The sequence below is a fragment of the Diceros bicornis genome, chromosome 10, assembly GCF_020826845.1.
Source record: "Diceros bicornis minor isolate mBicDic1 chromosome 10, mDicBic1.mat.cur, whole genome shotgun sequence".
In the NCBI taxonomy this organism is placed as follows: domain Eukaryota; kingdom Metazoa; phylum Chordata; class Mammalia; order Perissodactyla; family Rhinocerotidae; genus Diceros; species Diceros bicornis.
In genome coordinates this window covers 68,046,738-68,069,478 of record NC_080749.1, presented here as the reverse complement: position 1 = coordinate 68,069,478, position 22,741 = coordinate 68,046,738, and the positions used below count along the sequence as shown (strand labels likewise).

At 35.1% G+C, this 22,741-nt stretch overlaps 1 protein-coding gene across 2 annotated transcripts in view; it reads left to right on the top strand.

Moving 5' to 3' along the window:
* COL5A2 (collagen type V alpha 2 chain) overlaps positions 1 to 22,085 on the top strand; it is a 177,690-nt gene extending 155,605 nt beyond the window's left edge. Inside the window, exons 38-54 of one of the 2 annotated variants that reach the window (XM_058549402.1) lie at positions 263 to 316; positions 721 to 828; positions 940 to 993; positions 1,546 to 1,599; positions 2,368 to 2,529; positions 3,176 to 3,283; positions 4,428 to 4,535; positions 5,992 to 6,045; positions 7,972 to 8,079; positions 8,612 to 8,665; positions 11,629 to 11,736; positions 12,139 to 12,192; positions 13,485 to 13,592; positions 15,438 to 15,729; positions 17,212 to 17,399; positions 19,040 to 19,279; positions 19,975 to 22,085. In XM_058549402.1, the coding sequence (XP_058405385.1) occupies positions 263 to 316; positions 721 to 828; positions 940 to 993; positions 1,546 to 1,599; positions 2,368 to 2,529; positions 3,176 to 3,283; positions 4,428 to 4,535; positions 5,992 to 6,045; positions 7,972 to 8,079; positions 8,612 to 8,665; positions 11,629 to 11,736; positions 12,139 to 12,192; positions 13,485 to 13,592; positions 15,438 to 15,729; positions 17,212 to 17,399; positions 19,040 to 19,279; positions 19,975 to 20,121 (2,001 nt within the window). In that variant the 3' untranslated portion in view covers positions 20,122 to 22,085. The remainder of the gene's footprint in view (positions 1 to 262; positions 317 to 720; positions 829 to 939; positions 994 to 1,545; positions 1,600 to 2,367; positions 2,530 to 3,175; positions 3,284 to 4,427; positions 4,536 to 5,991; positions 6,046 to 7,971; positions 8,080 to 8,611; positions 8,666 to 11,628; positions 11,737 to 12,138; positions 12,193 to 13,484; positions 13,593 to 15,437; positions 15,730 to 17,211; positions 17,400 to 19,039; positions 19,280 to 19,974) is intronic. The other variant, XM_058549401.1, reaches the window with a different exon arrangement.
* Positions 22,086 to 22,741: the final 656 nt, after the last annotated feature.

The following is a 22,741-nucleotide window of genomic DNA, read 5'->3' as shown; positions in this document are numbered from 1 at the left end:
TTATTTCTATGCAATCTATTAAGTCTAGGTAAGCAGCTCATTTACTAAATAGTTAAGAAGCTTCTTTGAGACTTCAGACCTTGGAAATTTTGTTCTATAGCCCTTATCTCTATATCACCATGAAGAGTCTTCCTCAAGCAATATGTCTAATTTCTCTATCTGTATATTTCAAGACACTACAAATTTATATAATTTTATTTTTAAATACTATTCCTGTTTAGAATAATGCGTGAAAGCTACCGTAATCTTTGTTTTCTCCCAGGGTTCTCGTGGTGAAAATGGCCCTACTGGGGCTGTTGGTTTTGCTGGACCCCAGGTATGATTTTCAAATATCTCTAATTTACAACGAACACTCCTCTTGTTATAACAATGAGTTTAATTAATTATCACTCATATTTTAAGGTATATTAAGATTCTGGAATGTTTATAGTTTTCTAGGAAATATTCTCATTTTAGACACATTTTTTTCATAGACTGGCACAAAAATGGATGAATTTGCATGCTTTCAAATTGTGTGCTTAAATAAAAATGTGGTGGGATAACATTTTTTCAGACTGTCTTCAAAGATCTCATCAGGACATTTTTTTCTTCTATGTTTTAATACTGATTACAAAGCACCATTTTACAATAAATGATTAAATGAGATGTTAGTAATAATTACTGTGACATAATTTGTCTATAAGTGTTATAATCAATTGCTTATTTATACAATTGACATAGGGCCCTGACGGGCAGCCTGGAGTAAAAGGTGAACCTGGAGAGCCCGGACAGAAGGGCGATGCTGGCTCTCCTGGACCACAAGGTCTAGCAGGATCCCCAGGCCCTCATGTAAGTTAAAAAAAAAAAGACACAACTTGAGTCCAGTGCCCAAGTTTAGACCTTGTGTTTAGGCCATTTGGATTTACTACAGTGATCGTTTGTTTGTTTCTTTCCATTTAGGGTCCTAATGGTGTTCCTGGACTAAAAGGTGGTCGAGGAACTCAGGGTCCACCTGTGAGTTGATTTGGAGCTCTGGGAATTACATACAGCTAGTCACAGATATCTAGTACTTCGTGGCTGCTTTAAAGTTAATCTCAAGCTACAACAACAAATTTTTACTTGTATAACTATACTGTAATAGAAAAGTCACTTAACTTAGATGGAGATCTGGATTAAAATTAGTTTTATGATCTTGGAGACTCAGCTGCCTCATATGTAACATAAATAATATATTACCTATGGAAGAGGTAATGAAAAATGTGGGAAGAACTTTATATAATTCTGTTATATAAAATGTTAATGTAATTGTAGCCCTAGCCTTGAATGTACGTGTATATGTTCAAGATAAGTGGAAAGTAGAGAGAAGAAGGTGGAGAGAGGAAAATAGCGTCCTTCCTACCAATTAATCCTGATCCATTCTCAAAAACATAGGATATAAGAAAAAAATATATTGGTCACAAGAAAGGGAATATAAAGGCCTATATCCCTGTGAAAAAAAAAAGATCCCAGAAAGTATATGAAACTAATTGTTATTTTAAAATTGCTCATGTGATATTATATTTTTAGGGTGCTACAGGATTTCCTGGTTCTGCCGGGAGAGTTGGACCTCCAGGCCCCACTGTAAGTCAATTCAGTAACTCAAATAATTGATAGTGGAATTATTACACACACACACACACAAATGTATAAAAACACACATGTATGTACATATTATATAGATATACACACAAATATTTGAGTTATTAGTTATTCTTTTATTTAATCCCTTAATGATTTGTTATCTCATGTTAACAACTCTCATCCCAATTCTGTGGAGAAAACCCGGTACTGGTATGTTGGTACTGGTACCGTACCAGTATACTGGCATGTTATCAATGCAAATTCATCTTTAATCATCCAATGTTTCTTGGAGTAGCTTATTTGCAAGTCCTTTTTAGCCACAATGTTAGACTATTATTCCATTTGGGTACTAAATACTAACAATATTATGTGCTAATAATCATTTCCTTTAGTTAGGAAGCATCTCTGAAACTTTGTTTAATAAATGTTATTCTTTCACTATAAGATCAGGTCAGACAGAATAAAATGTTATATATTCGTTGTTGGAGCAGAACCTTAAGAAATTTGAAAATTCAAGTTAATTTCAGCACACTTTTAATAATGACCCAAAGGTAATTGTCTGCAAATGATTCAGCTTTTCTCCTGGGGAATGAATCTGCAGCTGTGTTTTGTTTAATTTTGTTTAAATCCACTGAATGATTGATTATCTAACAGAAAAAATGGACCCGTGAGGCTTGGGACTCTGCCTCTGAGGCAGAGACCATTGCATCTGGTCCTCTAACATGGCTTTCACTTCGCCCTCCTGGGTTTCTTTCTATGTTATGCTAGGGAGCTCCAGGACCTGCAGGGCCTTTAGGGGAACCCGGGAAGGAGGGACCACCAGGTCTTCGTGGGGACCCTGGCTCTCATGGCCGAGTGGGAGATCGAGGACCAGCTGGCCCCCCTGGTGGCCCAGGAGACAAAGGTGACCCAGGAGAAGATGGACAACCTGTGAGTTTGATATCTTTGTTCAGACTGCCTCTAATTGAGATATTTACTAATAGAAATCCGTAATAATCACTGCCACAAAGAAACTGTTTATACGTTATCCTGAGCCCTTTCATAAATCCATTAAGTGCATTTTGCCCCATAGGTTTTTAATTAACAGTTTTCTGCTCTAGAAAAAAAGTATATGTACGGATATAAAAATATAACAGTAAGGGATATGGTGTTAAAAAACTAAAAAAGAAAACACTCTGTTAAAAATCTGCAGTATATGCAGAAAATTTTTAAAAAGCACATTATTTTATTTAATATCTAAATGCTTCTGAACATTAGTGTGTTTAAATAGATCACTATTTCTTTTCTATTTTTAAATTTTTTTTTGTTTTTTTAAAAAGAGAAAAAATATTTGCCTGAGTAGTTACCTCTTTTATTCCATCAATATTCACATTAGTCTTCAAGTTCCCATCCAACAAATGAGCCATTTTCACCTTTAAATAATGCTAGAGGCTCTGTGTGGATTACAAATTATGACTACTCATGTACAGTATGGTTTTAGAAAATGGGGAACATTTCTAATACCAAAAAACCTGTAAAGCTTGCATATAGTTTTACCCTGGAGAATTTCTAATTAGTAGTTTATCCTTAAACTTAGGGTCCAGATGGTCCCCCTGGTCCAGCTGGAATGACTGGACAAAGAGGAATTGTTGGCATGCCTGGACAGCGTGGAGAGAGAGGCATGCCCGGTCTGCCAGGCCCAGCGGTGAGTTGCTGTATTGGTCAATATTGAATTTGATTCTGTACAATATAATTTGTGAAGAGAAAATTTATCATGGTTCTTTTTTATTGCTGTTGTTTAGTAGATTTCCAGTCTTCTTGAGACACAAATTCTGAGTATCTTAAAAGCCTTTTGACTTTAAATGTCAAATTCTTTACTTAAGTACCTTACAAAGTCTTTGAAAAATATATTTATTTAACCTTGGAACTAGAGAAGTAGACAAATAAGGATACAGATTTTTGGTGACTCTAAATCTTTCTTCAAAGATGAAAAATATCCATGGAGCTAGAGAAGGGGGATAATCTCCTAGTGAGTAGATAGCCTCTTTTTAAATAAACATGCCTAACAAAAACATCCATATTTCACAGTTCAGAGGGTAAGTTTTCATAAACCATTAAAGGGCAGAAATAATTGAGCTAAAGTAATATTGGAGGTGAAAGTAGGGTGAACCATAAAGAACTCTGAAAGTAATCTCCTGTTCCCTGGAGAGTGCTAAGAATCTCGTATTCCCTGGCATATGGATGAAAGTTTGACTCACGGTTAACTTTGAAGAGACTAAATTTTACTGCTGAAAGTTTACATGGTTGAGAACAAAATAAATGATGTTTTCATATGTAATGTAAATGGAGAGATGTACTTCTGGGACCTTGGAACTGGGGGACACATGGGTAGAGATCTGAAACCAGCAAACCAGGGGTTAAGGGATGACTTATTGTTAGCAGAAGTGAGCCAAGAACCTGGAAGCAAAATCTCCCAATAGTGAGACCGAAGTGCCAGGATATAGAAATAAAGTGAGCAGACAAAGCAGAAGTGAGTAAGGATGAGCATGTCTTACTAGTGACGCAGATTCCAGCAGGGCAGCCAGAACTGATCATAGAACACCAGATTAGAACCCAAAGTGCACACTTGAGTGTGTGGCAAGGGATACTTTTTAGTCCTTTTAATATGTCACGGACTGTGGGCATGCCTCTGAGAAGGCACTACAGTGACATGGAAGTTGTGGGATAATGGACGATTGTTACTGTAGTAGGAGCTACAGAACTGCCATTTGAATACACGTAGCTTGTATGTGAACTGGTATTCTTAAGTTTCTTCAGAAGTGGTTGACAAATTTATACTTTTATTTCAGGGCACACCAGGAAAAGTAGGACCAACTGGTGCACCAGGAGACAAAGGTCCACCTGGACCCGTGGGCCCCCCAGGCTCTAACGGCCCTGTGGGGGAACCTGGCCCTGAAGTGAGTACTGCAGTGAAACAACTCTCCTCTCCTTATCTGGGTGTCCGGGGGACAATTTTTTATTTAGAAATCAATTTAGAAGTCTAGAAACTGATTGTACATTTGGGCTGAAGGAAGTTTCTTAGTGATGCTATTTGATGTCCTCTGCCTCCCTAAAGAGTTGACTAAACGATGACGTTAAGGGAAAGGTAGTGAGACTGGTGTCTGTGCACCGATCTTCATCTAGTCTGGAGCCAGTATTTTAGTTGATTTAGGTTGTTGCTAAATTGTTTTGAAAGTGAAAGGACACATCCATTCATCTTTCCCTTGTTATTATTTCATTCTGTAACGTCATATTTGTCAAAATTGCCAAGTTTTATGGTGATAGGATTAATGTAAATATTACAGCTTGTGAAAAGGGCAAAGTTAAATAGAGATCATTTTATGTAAATATCACTATGAAGTAACGTTATGAATGTTGTGTTTCGTAAGGCTCTTTTGAGAGGATTTTAGTTTTTGAAAGGTAGTTTGAGAACTTATAGTTTGGAATCTTCCCTGTGCAGTGCTTTAATGGGTAAATCACTAGTTAATGTCACATTTTCTTGAAAGAAACAATCAATGCCTTTCAGAGCAATTTTTAATCAAATGGTAAAAACATAGTTCTAAAAAAAATCAAAATAAAATAGAAGGAGAAGACTATATACTTAAAAAAAAGTAATTTAATATCATGTAAACAGCATTTGTTTTATTTCAAAACTTTAAGGATATTACTTGGATAAGTTTAAGAAGTAAAAGGGAGAAAAACCATTCACTGGTAATACAAACGAAACATAAAATACCAAATGTAATTGTCATCTATTTATTTCAAGGAATTGGAGGATTTTTCTTCCTTTTTTAAAATGAAATGAAGAATTTAGATTAAGTGCAGGAGGCATGCCAGGAGGAATACCTGGGACTTCCCACTGGTGGACGTTCTCCATCAGGTGGTACCTCATCTGGGCCCACAATTAAAGAGGTTGATTGAGCCAACCTGAGCATAGATTTAGCATTATTCCACACAAAACACTGAAGGACACAAATTTGTAGCAAATTCCATGGCAGTTTTAAAGTTGAGCTGCTATAGTACATAACTGGGCATTCTTAAGACTTGAATATGGGATATGTGTGTGGGGAAAGGAAATAACATTGGCCTTTATAAGATTGTATTGTAAGTAGAAAATGCAATGTCTTAAATAAAACTGTGTTTCAAATTGGTGCGCGCACACACAGAGAAAAGTAAGAAGGTGTTAATAATTTTACAACCAATTCAAAGTAATAGAAAAAATGGCAGAAGCATTTCTTCCACTGAAATTTCCATAAATGTTAATTTATAGTTTATAGTAGAAAGGTGGAAAATATGCTGTAATATTTCTGGCAATTGGAATGAGATTATTTTCATTACTCAGTTAATTCACTTTTCAAATATGATTCTTTATAGGGTCCGGCTGGTAATGATGGTACCCCAGGACGGGATGGTGCTGTGGGAGAACGTGTAAGGACAATTTCACTGATTAAAAAGTCTGGAGTAATGTAAATTTGAAATCTTTGTAATACTAAAAAGTAAAAAACTACACTGTCTTCTCATAGCTCCAATGCAGCCCTGATTTTTTCTGATAGTAGCAACCTTTTTTGTAATGTCATAATTTTGGTAGATCTTATTGAAATGAGATTTGAATTCAGAGCAAAAGGAGATGACATTTTTTTTAACAGTAGGAAAGCACATTGCTTTCGTATTTGGTGCAACATGAAGGCTTTGGATGAAGATACACATGAAGCAGTCTAAATTGCAAGCTCATTCACAGAAGTGTGGAAGCAGAACTAAAGCTGTGTGAAATTCTCTACTCACCTCCTAAAGCGAATGCTCCATGAGGAAATAAACCATGTGGCTTTCTAAGTATTGTATATTCCATGATGTGCTTTCAAATTAGACGTGCTAAACTGAAAATATCCCCAACTTTATCTGAAGCTCCAGTCCCTTTGGGCAGTCACACAGTTGTCTCAGACTACTCATCAGTTCATGGAAGGCAAAAAATAGCCCCTATTCTAATGTCTGTTTTGATCAATGGGTCTTTAAGAGCTCATCCTGTAGCAGAATGAACTTGGGGAAGCCAGACAGACCTGGATTGGAATCTTGATTCCTTAAGAGACTAGCTATGTGATCTTGAACAAATTTTCTGAACCTCAGTTTTCACATACTTTATGATTAATACCTGTACCATTAGGCATCTGTGCTTTGAAGAACATATTTAAAGTATCTAGTAGGCACTCAAAGAAAGGCGAAGAAAGAGTTTTGAGGAATCTTGGGGTAAAGCCAGGGAATGCAAATTCTTCTGGTGTCTGGGTTTTTCCCTTGGTCAGGATATTTATCGAGTGCAGTAGCCTTCAAAGATTTTTGCCAATGTACTCCCTGATATAATTTAGAGAGTCTGCGAATCTCTATGCACATTTTAAGTTGCCATCACATTTTATTTTAATCATAAGTTTAAATGGTTGCAAAGGAGGTAATTCTTGCTAAATTCTAACTGTATACATGCTTTCAATATATTTTATTTCAAAATCTTGGAGTTGCCAATTTACCTTATTCAATGTATTGTGTATCTGTTCTCTAACTTAACTGCCAAAGTTTATTGGTTGGCAAACTAATCAGTCAAATAAGACAATTTCTGTCAAAAAAAAAAAAAGTCTGACTACATTTTTCAAGTCAAATAATTATGCTACTATATGTTCATATAACAATAATCTCACCTCTGACTTCTTAAGGAGACAAGTCAGGTTTGAAGCCTTGTCATAATTGGGTCACCAGGGTAAAATAAAGAGCAACTTCTTCCTTTCCAAATACCTCTCTGCTTTATTCTCAAGTGAACTGTGCATTCTGGAAAAGTCCCTTAGTTTGGTGCCCAGAGGTGTCTACTCCTTGGGGCATTGCACCATAATAAGATTGCAGATGGTATGTTGTCTGCTTTTCTTTTATAAAGTGGAAGAAGGGCAATTATTAAAGAGGAAGAAGACATATGGAGTTGGAAATCTGGAAAATATGGAGTTGAAAATCTGGAAAATGGTTTCTTTAAAATTTTTCCTGTTTTAACACTCTTTGGAAAGCCATTGTTTATCCCAAGTGTATGGATACCCCAGTTTGAAGACTGCTGGGCTAAGAAAGATGCTCAATTCTGGAGGTGACCACTCCTATACTCCTATACTATGCGAGTAATAACATGAGAGTAAGGGGAGGGATAAGATCTGAAACTCGGGAGAAATAATCTTATTCTTGTCAGTTTGATGTATTACTGAGAAAATATAAGTAAAATAATAAATAATTTTTTAGAAAGGTACATTTTTTTCTTATCATGAATAGCACGGGCATATAGAATACTATGGTTTAGAATAAATATTTAAAGAATAATATGGTTATTCTTGTCAGGGGGATCGTGGAGACCCTGGACCTGCAGGCCTGCCAGGCTCTCAGGGTGCGCCCGGGACTCCAGGCCCTGTTGGTGCCCCAGGAGATGCAGGGCAGAGAGGAGACCCGGTAAGGAGAGTTGGTTTCATACTGACAGTAATAAACATCAATATGCTATATTATGAGGTACATACATGCATGGATACAGTCATACATGAGCACTTGATCAAGGACTCTAAACAAAGAATGATAAACAAATATGAATTACATTTTTTTAGTCTTAAAGGAAAACATTTGATTTCTAATAGATATTCAAAAATCTTGATTTTCATCTAAAAATGTTGTGATTTATAGGAAATGTGATAAGTATGCATCATGTTAAATTTGAGCAAGTAATGTCTAACTACAATCAACTAAGGTGATCTTCATTCATGAAGTCAGTTAATGAAGTTGACTATAGAAGTGTCATTGGAGTTATAGTGAACACATTCTTATACCTAGGGACATTAGCCTGATTTTAGTCAATTAGCCATAAGAGTATACACATAAATACACATAAACATATGTAAGTATCCAACTACAAAAATATGTTTTTTGAATCCTATATCTGTACAATATATGCATATATTTTTTAGTTAGTTTTTGTGAAAATTTCTTCCAGGGTTCTCGGGGCCCTATAGGACCACCTGGTCGAGCTGGGAAACGTGGCTTACCTGTAAGTTCTCTGGTTTTCTTTAAAAATATCTGTCTTCTTACATAAAATATACTTCCAAAGAAAAAGTACAATTTAAGATTCATAAATAAAAATTACTAAATTCCTCAAGCTTTGGACAAAAATATTAATTTAAAATAATACCCAGCAATTTATATTTGTTTTTATAATTTTAACCTAGCTTCTCTGAATTAAACTATGAATTCTTTTAATAGCCAATGAAGACCTTTAGAGTGACAGTTTTCTTCCAAAATAATAGGAATAATAGTGTCATTCTCTCAGAGATTTTCTAAAAATCACATAGGAAAATGGATTTGAAAGCTCTTTGTAAACTTGAAAAGTGCTGTTCAAATACCATGTTTTATTTTCACCTAGACTGCCCTACCCATGTTGTGATCTTTTTGTTATTTGCACTTGCTTGCAGGTTAATGATTGTTATACAGACCATGAACGAATCATCTCTTATGGGCAGTCTAATAGATCATGTTCCTTTCACACCCATTATATAAATCAATATCTATATTCATGAAGAACAATTATAGCCTTAAAATCATGGCCTATTATTATATCCTAATTCTCAGCTTTGATCTGAGCTTGACTGGAGAAGATTTCATAATTACACAGCATGTCAAGGGAATGGTTCTCTAACCACTTACAAACAATACGGTTTTGTTTTCCATGATTAAATGAATTTTAGTTAATAATTTAAGAAAGTGCTTTCTGGTTTAGTTTATTTTCAATTATGAGATTTTGGGGCATCCCAAAGGTAAAATAATCTCTTTAACCTTATGAAAACATTCAGGCTGATTTTAGAATTTAAATTTACATTGTTATATAAAATATATAAAAGTTACTGAGATCTAGTCTTGTTTTTATTACAAAGAGATTCCCATACTGTTTGACAATTAGTATATCCAGCTTAGAAAAAAAAAAAAGAACCAAACAAAACAGGAGCAAAAAACTAAAAAGGGAAAAATTAACCTGAGAGCCAGTCTATTTGCTGATATCTTCCATTCTCCAAAGTTAGATTGATTTTCAATTGCTTTAGGAAAACTCTAAAGAAAACAGGAGCTGCCCTTATGATAGGTGACCCTATGCCACTTGTCCGTTTACTTTGAACCCCCGGACCCCTAGAGCTGCTTCTTAAAAAAGAAGCCTGAGACTGATCAGACTGATCAGATAATTTTTATCTCTTCTCTCAGAGGAACTTCTGTCCCACAATAAGATTCTTAACTATTGCTTTTTCTTTAGTTTCTCAGGATTAGGATTGATGGATTTGGGTACAGATATTGCAGATATGAGAAAAACATTGAGTTTCTTTCTGTTTTCTTTAGAGGAGAGCGACTTGATGATATTCCTCTTTCATTTACTCAAACAAGTTTTTGCCAATTTCTTATTTTTCCCCCAGTTTTATTGAGGTATAATTCACATATAACACTGTACTAGTTTAAGGTGTACAACATAATGATTTGGTATGTGCATATACTGTGAAATGATTACCACAATAAGTTTAATTAACATCCATCATCTCACATAATTGCAAATTTTATTTTCTTGTGGTGAGAACTTTTAAGATTACTTTCTCAGCAACTTTCAAATATGGCCAATTTCTTTTTTTTTTTTTAATTTTTTGTTTATTGCAGTAACATTGGTTTATAATATTGTAAAAATTTCAGGTGTACATCATTATACTTCTATTTCTGCATAGATTACATCATGTTCACCACCAAAATACTAATTACAACCCATCACCACACACATGTGCCGAATTATCCCTTTCGCCCTCCCCTCCCCTTCCCCCTGGTAACCACCAATCCAATCTCTGTCCCTATGTGTTTCTTTATTGTTGTTATTATCTACTACTTAATGAAGGAAATCATACGGTATTTGACCTTCTCCCTCTTGCTTATTTCACTTTGCATTATACCCTCAATGTCCATCCATGTTGTCACAAATGGCTGGATTTCATCGTTTCTTATGGCTGAGTAGTATTCCATTGTGTATATATACCACATCTTCTTTATCCATTCGTCCCTTGATGGGCACTTAGGTTGCTTCCAAGTCTTGGCTATTGTGAATAACGCTGCAGTGAACACAGGGGTGCATGTACCTTTACAAATTGGTGTTTTCAAGTTCTTTGGATAAATACCCAGCAGTGGAATAGCTGGATCATATGGTAGTTCTATCCTTGATTTTTTGAGGAATCTCCATTCTGTTTTCCATAGTGGCTGCACCAGTTTGCACTCCCACCAGCAGTGTATGAGAGTTCCCTTCTCTCCACATCCTCTCCAACACATGTTGTTTCGTGTCTTGTTAATTATAGCCATTCTGACGGGCGTGAGGTGATATCTCATTGTAGTTTTGATTTGCATTTCCCTGATAGTTAGTGATTTTGAACATCTTTTCATGTGTCTGTTGGCCATCTGTATATCTTCTTTGGAGAAATGTCTGTTCATGGCCAATTTCTTAATATAATCCCAGCTGTCATATCCAGTTAGTTTATCTGCATATGCAGATTTAATAAACATTTCATTCTTAGAGATAACATAAGTAAATAAGAATTCATGTTTTAATTTAAAAGAATCTACATATGGTAGTGATATTTTTACATAATGATGTCAGCTAAGTATGTGAAATATAGTCTTTGGAAAATGTTTCAGATAGGCTAGATTGAACTTAAAAATACCTCATTTTAGTATGAATGTAGGATAAATATTAAAAAAATGAATCTTTAGGAAAACATTATTATTATTATATATCTTATGTTCTTAGTGATCATCTTCATTCTTTGAGAAAAATAGAATTCCTAGGTCTAATTCCTAGGTCTAATGCAATTTAAATAAGTAAACATGTTAGTTCATATAAAATACAGTATTCAAAATTGTAGTAAATACAATTGTAAAAAGTAAAATTGTAGTAAACTATAGTCTCAACAGGCAATATCTATGCCATGACCTTATTTTTAGGGACCCCAAGGACCTCGTGGTGACAAAGGTGATCATGGAGATCGAGGTGACCGAGGTCAGAAGGGTCACAGAGGCTTTACTGGTCTTCAAGGTCTTCCTGGACCTCCTGTAAGTTATTCCTTTAAGTATTATTTGCCCTCCATGTGAAAATACACAGATATCTTGACATGAACATTTATCTGTCTATAAAGTGAATGGATTTTTTATACCTTATTTTCATTTCAGAGAATATCTTGATGAATGATTAAATACTCAGCTGCCCAATATAATTGCCCATATATTAGCTGTAATTTTGTTGGGAAATAAAGCAAAATAAAGAAATAAAGCAAAAGAACATATGCACAATAGTTTTCAGTATTGGTCAGCTCATGTAGACATTGTAGAGACTGATGACTTTATGAAAGCAGTTTTGCTGCTAAAGTCAATGAGAGCACATTTTAAAAAAGGCGAGAATGGAAAAATGTAAGATGTAAATATTTTGGCAACATTTTTTATTTTTTTCCTACTTAGGGTCCAAATGGCGAACAAGGCAGTGCTGGAATCCCTGGACCATTTGGCCCAAGAGTAAGTAACAAAACTTAATAAGTTGCAGATGTAAATAATAATGCTTTTGGTGACATACTGCTAGTGCTTGAGTATCATTTTTATGATATTGAAGCTGGAGTCGACCCAGGTTCTCTGAAGCTGACAGTGAACATATGAGACGAACCATTTAGCAATTACCTTTAAGTAGAAATATCCTGAAATATGACATATTACTTTATGGGCCTACATTAAAATCTAAGGTGGACATACTCATCTGTTAGTTCATTTTCTTACTGTGTGTTCATTGAGAGTTCTATTAAACTTTCACTCTTTGAGATGATCTGGTAGGACTTACCTTGAAGTGGAGACATATTTTGAAGTTGGATATATTTTTTCCTTTAGGTTATTGTGATACTTCCTTAAAAGTAGTTTGTATGAGGCTAATTTAGAAGCAAATCATAAAATGAAACCAATATTTAAAGCTTTTAGAAATTCCATATTAATATTAATGTTGCCTTTAATAGGTCATTAATGTCGTTAGACAATTGACACACATACTTATTTAGGAAAATCATTAGAAAGAATTTCTGCTACATGTAAATATAGTGTAAGAAAATCACACCTAACATTGAGAACATTAGCATTAAAATTACCAGGATATGGAGGCCTGACCCGGTGGCGTAGTGGTTAGGTTCGTGTGCTCTGCTTCGGCGGCCCGGAGTTCTTGGGTTCGGATACTGGGTTCGGATCCTGGGCGCAGACCGGCGCACCGCTCATCAAGCCATGCTGTGAGCCATGCTGTGGCGGCATCCCATATACAAAATAGAGGAAGATGGGCACAGATGTTGACTCAGGGCTAATCTTCCTCAGCAAAAAAAGAGGAAGATTGATAGAGGTTAGCTCAGGGCCAATCTTCCTCACACACACACACAAAATTACTAGGATATGATGGGATTTTAAGGTATAAGCACACAAATTTAAGTTAAACACTCTAAATTCTGTCATTTTCTTACTTCTAGTTAAGTGAATTTCTAATTAAGTTTACAATACATGAGATTTGATGAAACAGCTCCTACCAGTAAAAGTAGATGAGTAGTCTATTAAAGTTTTTAACTGATACTGGTCTTTTACCATGCATGAATGATGGGGGATTGATGTCTGATGAAATAGTAAGCGTTAGAAAGTGCCAGAACTCCATTTATTAGTCATTAGGAAAACAAATCTGAGAAATCATTGTGAGAGCTCCATAAAGAAAATAGTTCTTTGTTTAGAGAAAGGCGTTGTAAAAGTGTTCTTCGTAAAACCTAAAATACAGTCTCTGTCTCTTGCAGGGTCCTCCAGGCCCAGTTGGTCCTTCTGGTAAAGAAGGAAACCCTGGTCCACTCGGGCCTATTGGGCCTCCTGGTGTGCGGGGCAGTGTCGGAGAAGCAGGACCTGAGGTAAAACCACAGGGTCTTACTGTTTGTTCTTATAGCTTGGATTCTATCCAAGGAATGGCTGTGCAGCCTGGTGGACAAGAGATTTAAGGAACTCTGAAAACAAACCTAAAAGTCACACAAGAGCTTGTCTGTACAAGTAACTATTTCAAATATTTTAACACAGAGTATATAAAATCATAGTCGAAGCTATCTAGGCCTTGACATCATGCGGTACCAATAAGAGCAAGTAGTAAGTTATGATTGTATTTATAATTAAAGTTATGAACGTGTTGCTTTGCTTTAAATGGCAACATACTAAATGTGAGATTTGATGAAGGTAGTCATTCATGAAAGTGCTGGAAAGTGGAGAATATGAAATTAAAGTTTTTCTCCATTGAAAACAACATTCAGAATGGCTTTCAATCAAAACTTTTCATGAAAATTCCAATAGTATCAACTCGAGGATTATGTAAAACTATAAATTGCATTAGATTCTGGCTCTCAGGTCTTTGGGAAGCGTCCTCATGTATCTGCCATCATGTGTGCACATGTGTGCATGTGCGTATATGAGTTTGTGCTTCCCTCTCTGTTGTTTCTTCCTCTTTGGTCTTATTTATCTTTCCCTCTTTATTCTGCCTCTGCCCTTTACTGGTTTATTAAACCAAATATTTATTATTTATTATATAAATTGAATAGCGTTATATTTCCTGTGGTGTGGAGGAATATTTCCTATTAATTTATTTATTTCTCTGACTGTGAATGAAAAACAACCACAGAATTGGAATACCTCTGACTTATGTGACTCTTGATTGACTTTATTTTGCGGTTCTGTGATCTTTGATAGAAAAAAAAAAAAATCTCTTCCCCTGAGATTAGCATAAAGGAAGGCATGGAATCGTGATATGACCTTAAAGAAAAAAAACAGATTTAATGGTCTTTTGAGGGTGAGGAAATGTTGGCACTGAAGGTTGAAGCATCTTGTCCAGAACCATGTAACAAGTGGTACAGCCAGTATTAGAACTCCAGCCTTCTGACTGCCAGGACTGTGCCCCCCACGTGAGGTGTGGACTACACTTCAGTTGTCAGCTGATTCTCTCAAGTTGCTGAGTTCTTCCTTGGGAAAATGCAGAAGGGAGTTAATAAAGAGGATCCACTTTGTAGCCTCTGCTACTTTTTGTGCTTATCTCCCTATCACTTCAACAGTTCTTGTTTGGCAAATGAGTAAGAAAGCTCTTTATTTTTGTTAATAAAAAGGCTGAAGAGAACTTTCTTCAATTTTGATTAGTGCGGAGAATTTTGATCTACACACTAGTTAATGCCCCTAAAAATACTTCCTGTGCTTCCCCTTTATTTGGAAATAGGGAAACATCGTCTTGTGGGTGTTTCTGGTGGGTGTTTCCTTGGTATTGATGTGAAGTCTTGTAGAACTAGCACCCACAACTCCTCTGCGTCTCCTCCTCCAGCTTCTGTCCATAAATCCTTTGAAAACATTTTAGTGGTGCCTTGTCCAAAACAGTTTGGAAATGAATGTACATATCTACAAATTCTACATAAAATGTATTGCATCTGCAGGGTGAACATCAGAGCAAATATTTTGTGCTTTGATCTTTATCTCAGATGCTGACTTGCAAATATGTTACCTGAAAAAACAGTTATGCATCATTTCTCATCCTTGAAATGTTACAGGTTGGCAGGCCAGAACCCTCTAGTTAAATAAGGGCATGATTCAGAGATCTCTCGGTATCATCAACCTGAGATGTTGCATTGTAACTCCCTATGTACCAAGTTCCATCAGTGCCTTTGTACCCAATAGAAAAACAGAAACCAAAAAATGTGTTAACTGTATTTCCAATTTTTTAAAATTAGGGTCCTCCTGGTGAGCCTGGTCCACCTGGCCCTCCGGGTCCCCCTGGCCACCTTACAGCTGCTCTTGGGGATATCATGGGGCACTACGATGAGAGCATGCCAGATCCACTTCCAGAGTTTACTGAAGATCAGGCGGCTCCTGACGACAAAAACAAAACTGACCCAGGGGTCCACGCTACCCTGAAGTCACTCAGTAGTCAGATTGAAACCATGCGCAGCCCTGATGGCTCTAGAAAGCACCCAGCCCGGACTTGTGATGACTTGAAGCTTTGCCATTCCGCCAAGCAGAGCGGTGAGTGGACAGCTGCCCACTTGAGCAAACTCCTTTGTTTCTGATTGTGTTATTCTCAACTGAATTCCAAAATATTTTACCGACCCTCTACTTTGTGATAGACACAAGAGATAAAAGTGTAAACGTGTCACAGAGTTTATGGTTTAGTGATGGGGACCGTCAATAACATGAAAAATTATAGGGTTAGATGATAATTACTAGAATAGAGGATATATCCTATTAATGATCCAATTTCATGATGGTCGTTCCATTTCCATCCAGAAGTCTTAAAATATTTGTAATTTTGTGGTGATATAAATGTATAAAATACTTGCTTAGGCAAGGTTAAACATATTTATTTACCTACATGACTTCTCAGGGATTTAATACATGCAAACATGTATTGTTGGATCATCAAGAGTAGAGTAAAGTATACATTGTTTTCCAAATTTATTTGAATATGGAATTCCTTTCATGTAGTTTAATATTCTATGAATCATACCTTAGGAATCTCTACTGGCAGGATTATGTTATAGTGATGTTCTACAGTATTTTGGAATTAAATTAAAATGCTCTAGTTGCATACACCATGCCTAAAGTTTGTGTTATTCTATCATTTTGATTAGTCTAATAAAACTTGGAGAAGAGGAATCCTAGGCCATAGGAATGAGCTATGAAATGCTTAAGAGTTTCGGTTAACTTTGAAATGACATTGACAGGGATGGCTAAAACTGTTATCTTTGAAGAATAGGCAATTTGATTCTCAATTCTATATTTTACATTTCACCACTGTCCATTTCATTTAGAATTTAGTTTTTCATACATATTATATATGTATAGATATAGATATAGATAAAATATACATCTGCACACAAACATATACATAGGGATATGTACACAAATATATATTTGTTTGTGTATTTATTTGACTATATGTCCAGCACCAAGCACTTATTTGGTATAGCCTATTTCGAGAATCTCTTATATATGAGAAGAACAATTTTAAATAGGGCCAGTGAGATAATTTATAGCATTCCAATTGTAGTTCAGTTCATTTACTTACTTTATTCATAGCTTTAACAATACGTTATTTTATTACATTCAAATGATAATTTGCTTTAAAATATTGGCTTTGTAAATTTAATGGGAACACATCTATTTTGGCAAAGCCACTCAATCACTGTGGATTTTCTCTTTTTGGTATAGTTTTGTCATCTATAAAAGGGAGATAATGATATTTTCTTCGCATGCATGTTTTGAGCCTTAAGTACATGATTTGGCAAAGTGCCTTAGAACAGTGCCTGGCAGGTAGAAAGAACCCAAATGTGTAACAATTACTTTTTCCTTAGCTGCAAAGTGCTTCTTCCTTGACTTGTCTACTCTCTCGAAGGAGTCCCTAATCAATGAATTCATATTTTCAAACCTTCTGTTAATTCTTTTAGAGACTCATAATCATGTTTGAAATTCTCTTTATTTAGCAAATATTTTTATTTTGGAAAATAGGTGAGTACTGGATTGATCCTAACCAGGGATCTGCTGAAGATGCAATCAAAGTTTACTGCAACATGGAAACAGGAGAAACATGTATTTCAGCAAACCCTTCCAGTGTACCAAGGAAAACCTGGTGGGCCAGCAAATCTCCTGACCATAAGCCTGTTTGGTATGGTCTTGATATGAATAGAGGATCTCAGGTAATTTAATGTGCTTACTTAAAATTGTATTCTTTGCTTTTCACTATTTATTGTATTTTAGTATTTATTTAGGACTATGCTATTATTTTTTGACCAGATTTATTTTGAAGTGATATATTTTCATTAGTTACAATTACAATATCATTGCATAAACAAAGTTTTACTATTAATTAAATTAAGATAAATTTTGAATGATAATTTTCACATTGATGAAATGCAGAGAAGTAATTATTTTTTTTTATTTTTTACTTTTTGTGAGGTAGATTAGCCCTGAGCTAACATTGCCAATCCTCCTCTTTTTGCTAAGGAAGACTGGCCCTGGGCTAAAATCCGTGCCCATCTTCCTCCACTTTATAGAAAAGTAATTATTTTTAATATTAGTTCCTTTAATGCATGTAACACTGACTGTGGAGTATACTTGAAGGGGTCTTGCAACAGTTGAAAGACAGGGATTATATTTAGCATCAGGAGAGCTACGTGAATCGTATCTAGATCTCTTACTGACTTTGGGACCTTAGGAAGTCGCTTAACCTTTCAGAGTCTCAGTTTTGCCATTTTAAAGTGAAAGTAATAATATTTATCTTATAGTCTGTGTGAATAAAAAGTGCTTAATATAGTATGTAGTACATGGTAAGTTATAAATAAATATTAGATAATTACCATGATAGTATTTTTAATAATTGAATCCTTTGGTAAATTTTGTAATATTATTTAGACTTGAGGCATTTTATAATTATATGAATTCTATTACTATTTCTCTGAGTCCAGCCTCTGTTTCTTTCATGGTCCAATATTTAGATTTTTCAACCAGTCTTGCCACTTCCAACTGCAATATGATATTTCATTCTGGATCTGTTTATGGCAGCCTAACTCTGAAATTTTCTTCTCACCTTGGTTCCTGATCTGTCTTCAGAACTCATGTTCATAGTAAACATGATGTGAGGACATTATGGGTGTGTGCAGGATATACTAGAATTTACCATTATTTGATGAGCAGGAAATTTTAAAATTTAAATATACCCAACTGAAATGTAATTTCGTTAATATTATGTAAAAAGCTCAAATCAGAGCATTGAAAATAAAGCTCAAAGTAAAAGATGAGTAGAAAAGAGCCTGTAGGAAATTATTTTTGATTATTTGTTTTCATTAGCTAATGGAAAACTTATAATTCTTATTTCCTACAAGTATGTAGCAGTTGGTATAAAAAAGATTTTATACCAATAGTTGAGTCCTAATTATAATTATAATTTGCAATAAAAACAATGAGTTATTTTTGATACATGATTGAACATCCAAGCCAATGCTCAAATATATAACTACTTCTAAAAAGTAATATTCAAGAATTTTTTAAACAAACGGAGAAGCAAATTTAAAAATACTTAAAGTTTCTCTGGTGAGTTATAATTTTCATTGGTTTCATCACCTCTCATTTGGGGTAGTAAGGACAGAGGTTCTTACTTGTGAATATTTATAGAAATTTTAAGATCTATATATAAAGGTAGAATATCTTGTATGAAAGAATAAAAGTAATACTCTCCAAAACTGATTTACCTAAAATCAACACACACACACATACACACACGTTGCACTATGAAACACTTTAGTATTGCGTATAACAGAGACTCTTTTTGTTTTTCTAGTTTGTTTATGGAGACCACCAGTCACCTAATGCAGCCATTACTCAAATGACCTTCTTGCGCCTTTTGTCAAAAGAAGCCTCCCAGAACATCACGTACATCTGTAAAAACAGTGTAGGATACATGGATGATCAAGCTAAGAACCTCAAGAAAGCTGTGGTTCTCAAAGGGTCAAATGACTTAGAAATCAAAGCGGAGGGAAATATTAGATTCAGATATGTAGTTCTTCAAGATACTTGCTCTGTAAGTACTTTTGATCTATATTGAGCTGGTTGAAGAAAAAAATTTATTTTTATTAAAAATACTGTCGTGGCACTAGAAGTGGGGGCAATTTTACCCTGTATATAAGCATAAACGATTGTTTATAGCTGTTCTTTAGGGTAAACTTGAATGTGTGTTAGTACATGAAGCATAATAGAAATTTTATATGAAACAATAAAAAATGACCAGATCCTTGGGATCCAATCCAGGTCTTCTGCAAACTCGCTTTGGTTCTTCTGCAAGTCATTTAATTTATTTAATCTAAATTCTATACTTAAAATTCCTTGATTCTAAAACATATAATCAATCTGACATACCTGATATTTTTCACTGATTTGTATGTCTCCCCACTTGCATATCTAGGGAAATAAAAGGAAAATATTAAATGATGAATTATAGTTTTCTTTGTGAAAAGCAAAAGGGTTTTCATAATTTATGTTGTTAGTGACCATTTGAGAAGCTGCAAAAGAACAAAGGGCATTTCCTCAGTTGAAAGCATGACAGAAATGCCTACCGGGCATGCGAGCACCTCACTTTATGTTGGCAATGCTCTTACGTTTAAGGAGTGCTCTAAAAATCATCACTTTGACGTTATAAAAATTGGCTTGGAAGTTGCTGTCTAACATCTTTGGAATAATTTGTATATACTACTAATCCATTGTACCGTTTAATTCCAGAAACGAAATGGAAATGTGGGCAAGACCATCTTTGAATATAGAACACAGAACGTGGCACGCTTGCCCATCATAGATCTTGCTCCTGTGGATGTTGGCAGCACAGACCAGGAATTTGGCATTGAAATTGGGCCCGTTTGTTTTGTGTAAAGCCGAGCTACAACGACAATGAGCACCACCCCCACCATCAACGACCACCACCATTCACAAGAACTTTGACTGAAGCTGATCCTGAGACTCTTGAAGTAATGGCTGATCCTGCATCAGCATTGTATATATGGTCTTAAGTGCCTGGCCTCCTTATCCTTCAGAATATTTATTTTACTTACAATCCTCAAGTTTTGATTGATTTAAAATATTTTTCAATACAGCAGTTTAGGTTTAAGACGACCAATGACAATGACCACCTTTAAAAAAAGTAAACTGATTGAATAAATAAATCTCCGTTTTCTTCAATTTATTTCAGTGTAATGACAAAGTTGCTTAGTATTTATGAGAAAATTCTTCTTCCTGGCTGGTAGCTTAAAGAGTGGGGTATGTAAAACCACAACACGTGTTTATTTCACTTGGCTGCGGTTTGAAAAATAGAAAGTAGTGCCCTTTTGTGACCTCTCATGTCCCAGATTATCAATTAAAAATGAAATCAAAATGTTTACTCTTGTGATTGAAACCCTCATGCATGTCTCGATATTGTAAAACTATCATAGAGACTCTTTAAAGAGAACCTTGAAAAAAGTATCAGTTTCTCACTGTCTTAAATGGAATTTTAAAATAACATATATTCAATGGAATTTCTGGAAAACAAAGTGATCTTAAATTTTTGTAAAGGATGATAAGTTTAGACTTCTTTCTCATTCAAGTTTAAAGGTACCTTTCCCTCTTGACTCAATCTATCGATATAGATAGAAGTTTCATGAATATGCCATTGAAATCATTTGCACTTTCTTATTTGAGAAGAAGTAAAATGCGAGATAGTTTACACATACAACTTTATAAACATATGTCCAGGACCCAAAGTTGAGAGTCCTCCACATGCACAATCTCATCATCCTGAAGCCTATAATGAAGAAAAAGATTTAGAAACTGAGTTGTGGAGCTGACTCTAATCACATGAGATGATTGGAAATAGAACATTTGGCCTTTGAATCCTCATAGGAAAAATGACCCAACATTTCTTAGCATGAGCTACCTCATCTCTAGAAGCTGGGATGGACTTACTATTCTTGTTTATATTTTAGGTACTAAAAGGTGCTATGCTTCTGTTATTATTCCAAGACTGGAGATAGGCAGGGCTAAAATGTATTATTATTATTTTTCCTTTAATGATGGTGCTAAAATTCCTTCTATAAAATTCTTTAAAAATAAAGATGGTTTCATCACTACCATTTGTGAAAACATAACTGTTAGACTTCCTGTTTCTGAAAGAAGGAGCATTGTTCCAGTGCCTTTTCACTGTTCATCTGTCATTCTGTATCTGGAATGTTTTGTAATACTTGCATGTTTCTTAGACCAGAACATGTAGGTCCCCTTGTGTCTCAAGGTTTTTTTTTTTTTTTTTTTTCCTTAATTGCATTTGTTGGCTCCATTTTTATTTTTTCTTTAAGAATAAACAGCTGGGACCATCCCAAAGGACAAGCCATGCACACAACCTTAGTTATGTATCTCTGCAAAGCATCGAATTAAATGCACGCTTTTGTCATGTCAATGGTTTTCGTTTTGTGGAATTCCTTTGAACATATTAGATCCATTTCATTTCCAATAGTGAAAAGTAAGGTGTTGTAGTATTCCGTTTGTTTAGAAGATAAAACAACAAATACCTTCCATTGTGTATATGCTGGCTTATAAATGAAATTCAATTTGCAGCCTCACTCACAAAGGCTACATGATGCCAATTATCACTGTCTATGCCCTTAAAAATCTCAGGGTAGTATTATTGATAAAAAGAGAAAAGCAACTGATTTTTCATGGTTGAATAAACTGTGATAATAAAACATCTGTCTCAAAGTGTATCACATATGAATTTAGCCTAAATGTTTTCAGAGTTTTATTTTCACCATTTGTTTCACAACATTGTTTTTCCCCAAATTGGTTATTATTTGAGCTCTACATATTGAATTTGAATATTTGTATACCTAAAGATGTTTGTGAGTTTTTTTTGTGTTAAAACTTCCTTCGAGTCCAACCTATACAAGTTGTACACATTTAGATAGATGAGCTGGAAATATGTGGTGATTCTCCTAGGTCAAAAACACTAACAATCTTTAACTATAGAAATACCAGTTCTTATCTGGAGCTCAAGAATGTTACAAGTAAAATGCTGCCCCAGACAATTCCAAAGACCCTCCGATTTCTTGCCTAAGTTCTAGATTTATAAGTTCCATTAGACTAGTGGACTTCTTTACCTTCATGTCCAACAGATACCTCAAACTCTACATGATCAGAAGTAAAATAATCTATGACTGGGGAGGATGGTGACATTAATTTATTATTAATTTATTAAAAAATATAAATGAGAGGCCAGCCCTGTGGCATAGTGGTTAAGTTTGGTGCACTCTGCTTTGGCGGTCCAGGTTCGCAGGTTCGGATCCTGGGCATGGACCTTCATCACTCGTCATCCATGTTGTGGTGGCGACCCATATACAAATAGAGGAAGATTGGTACAGATGTTAGCTCAGGGCTAATCTTCATCAAGCAAAAAAAAAGAAGAAGATTGGTGATAGATGTTAGCTCAGGGTGAATCTTCCTCAGCAAAAAAAATAAAAATAAAAAA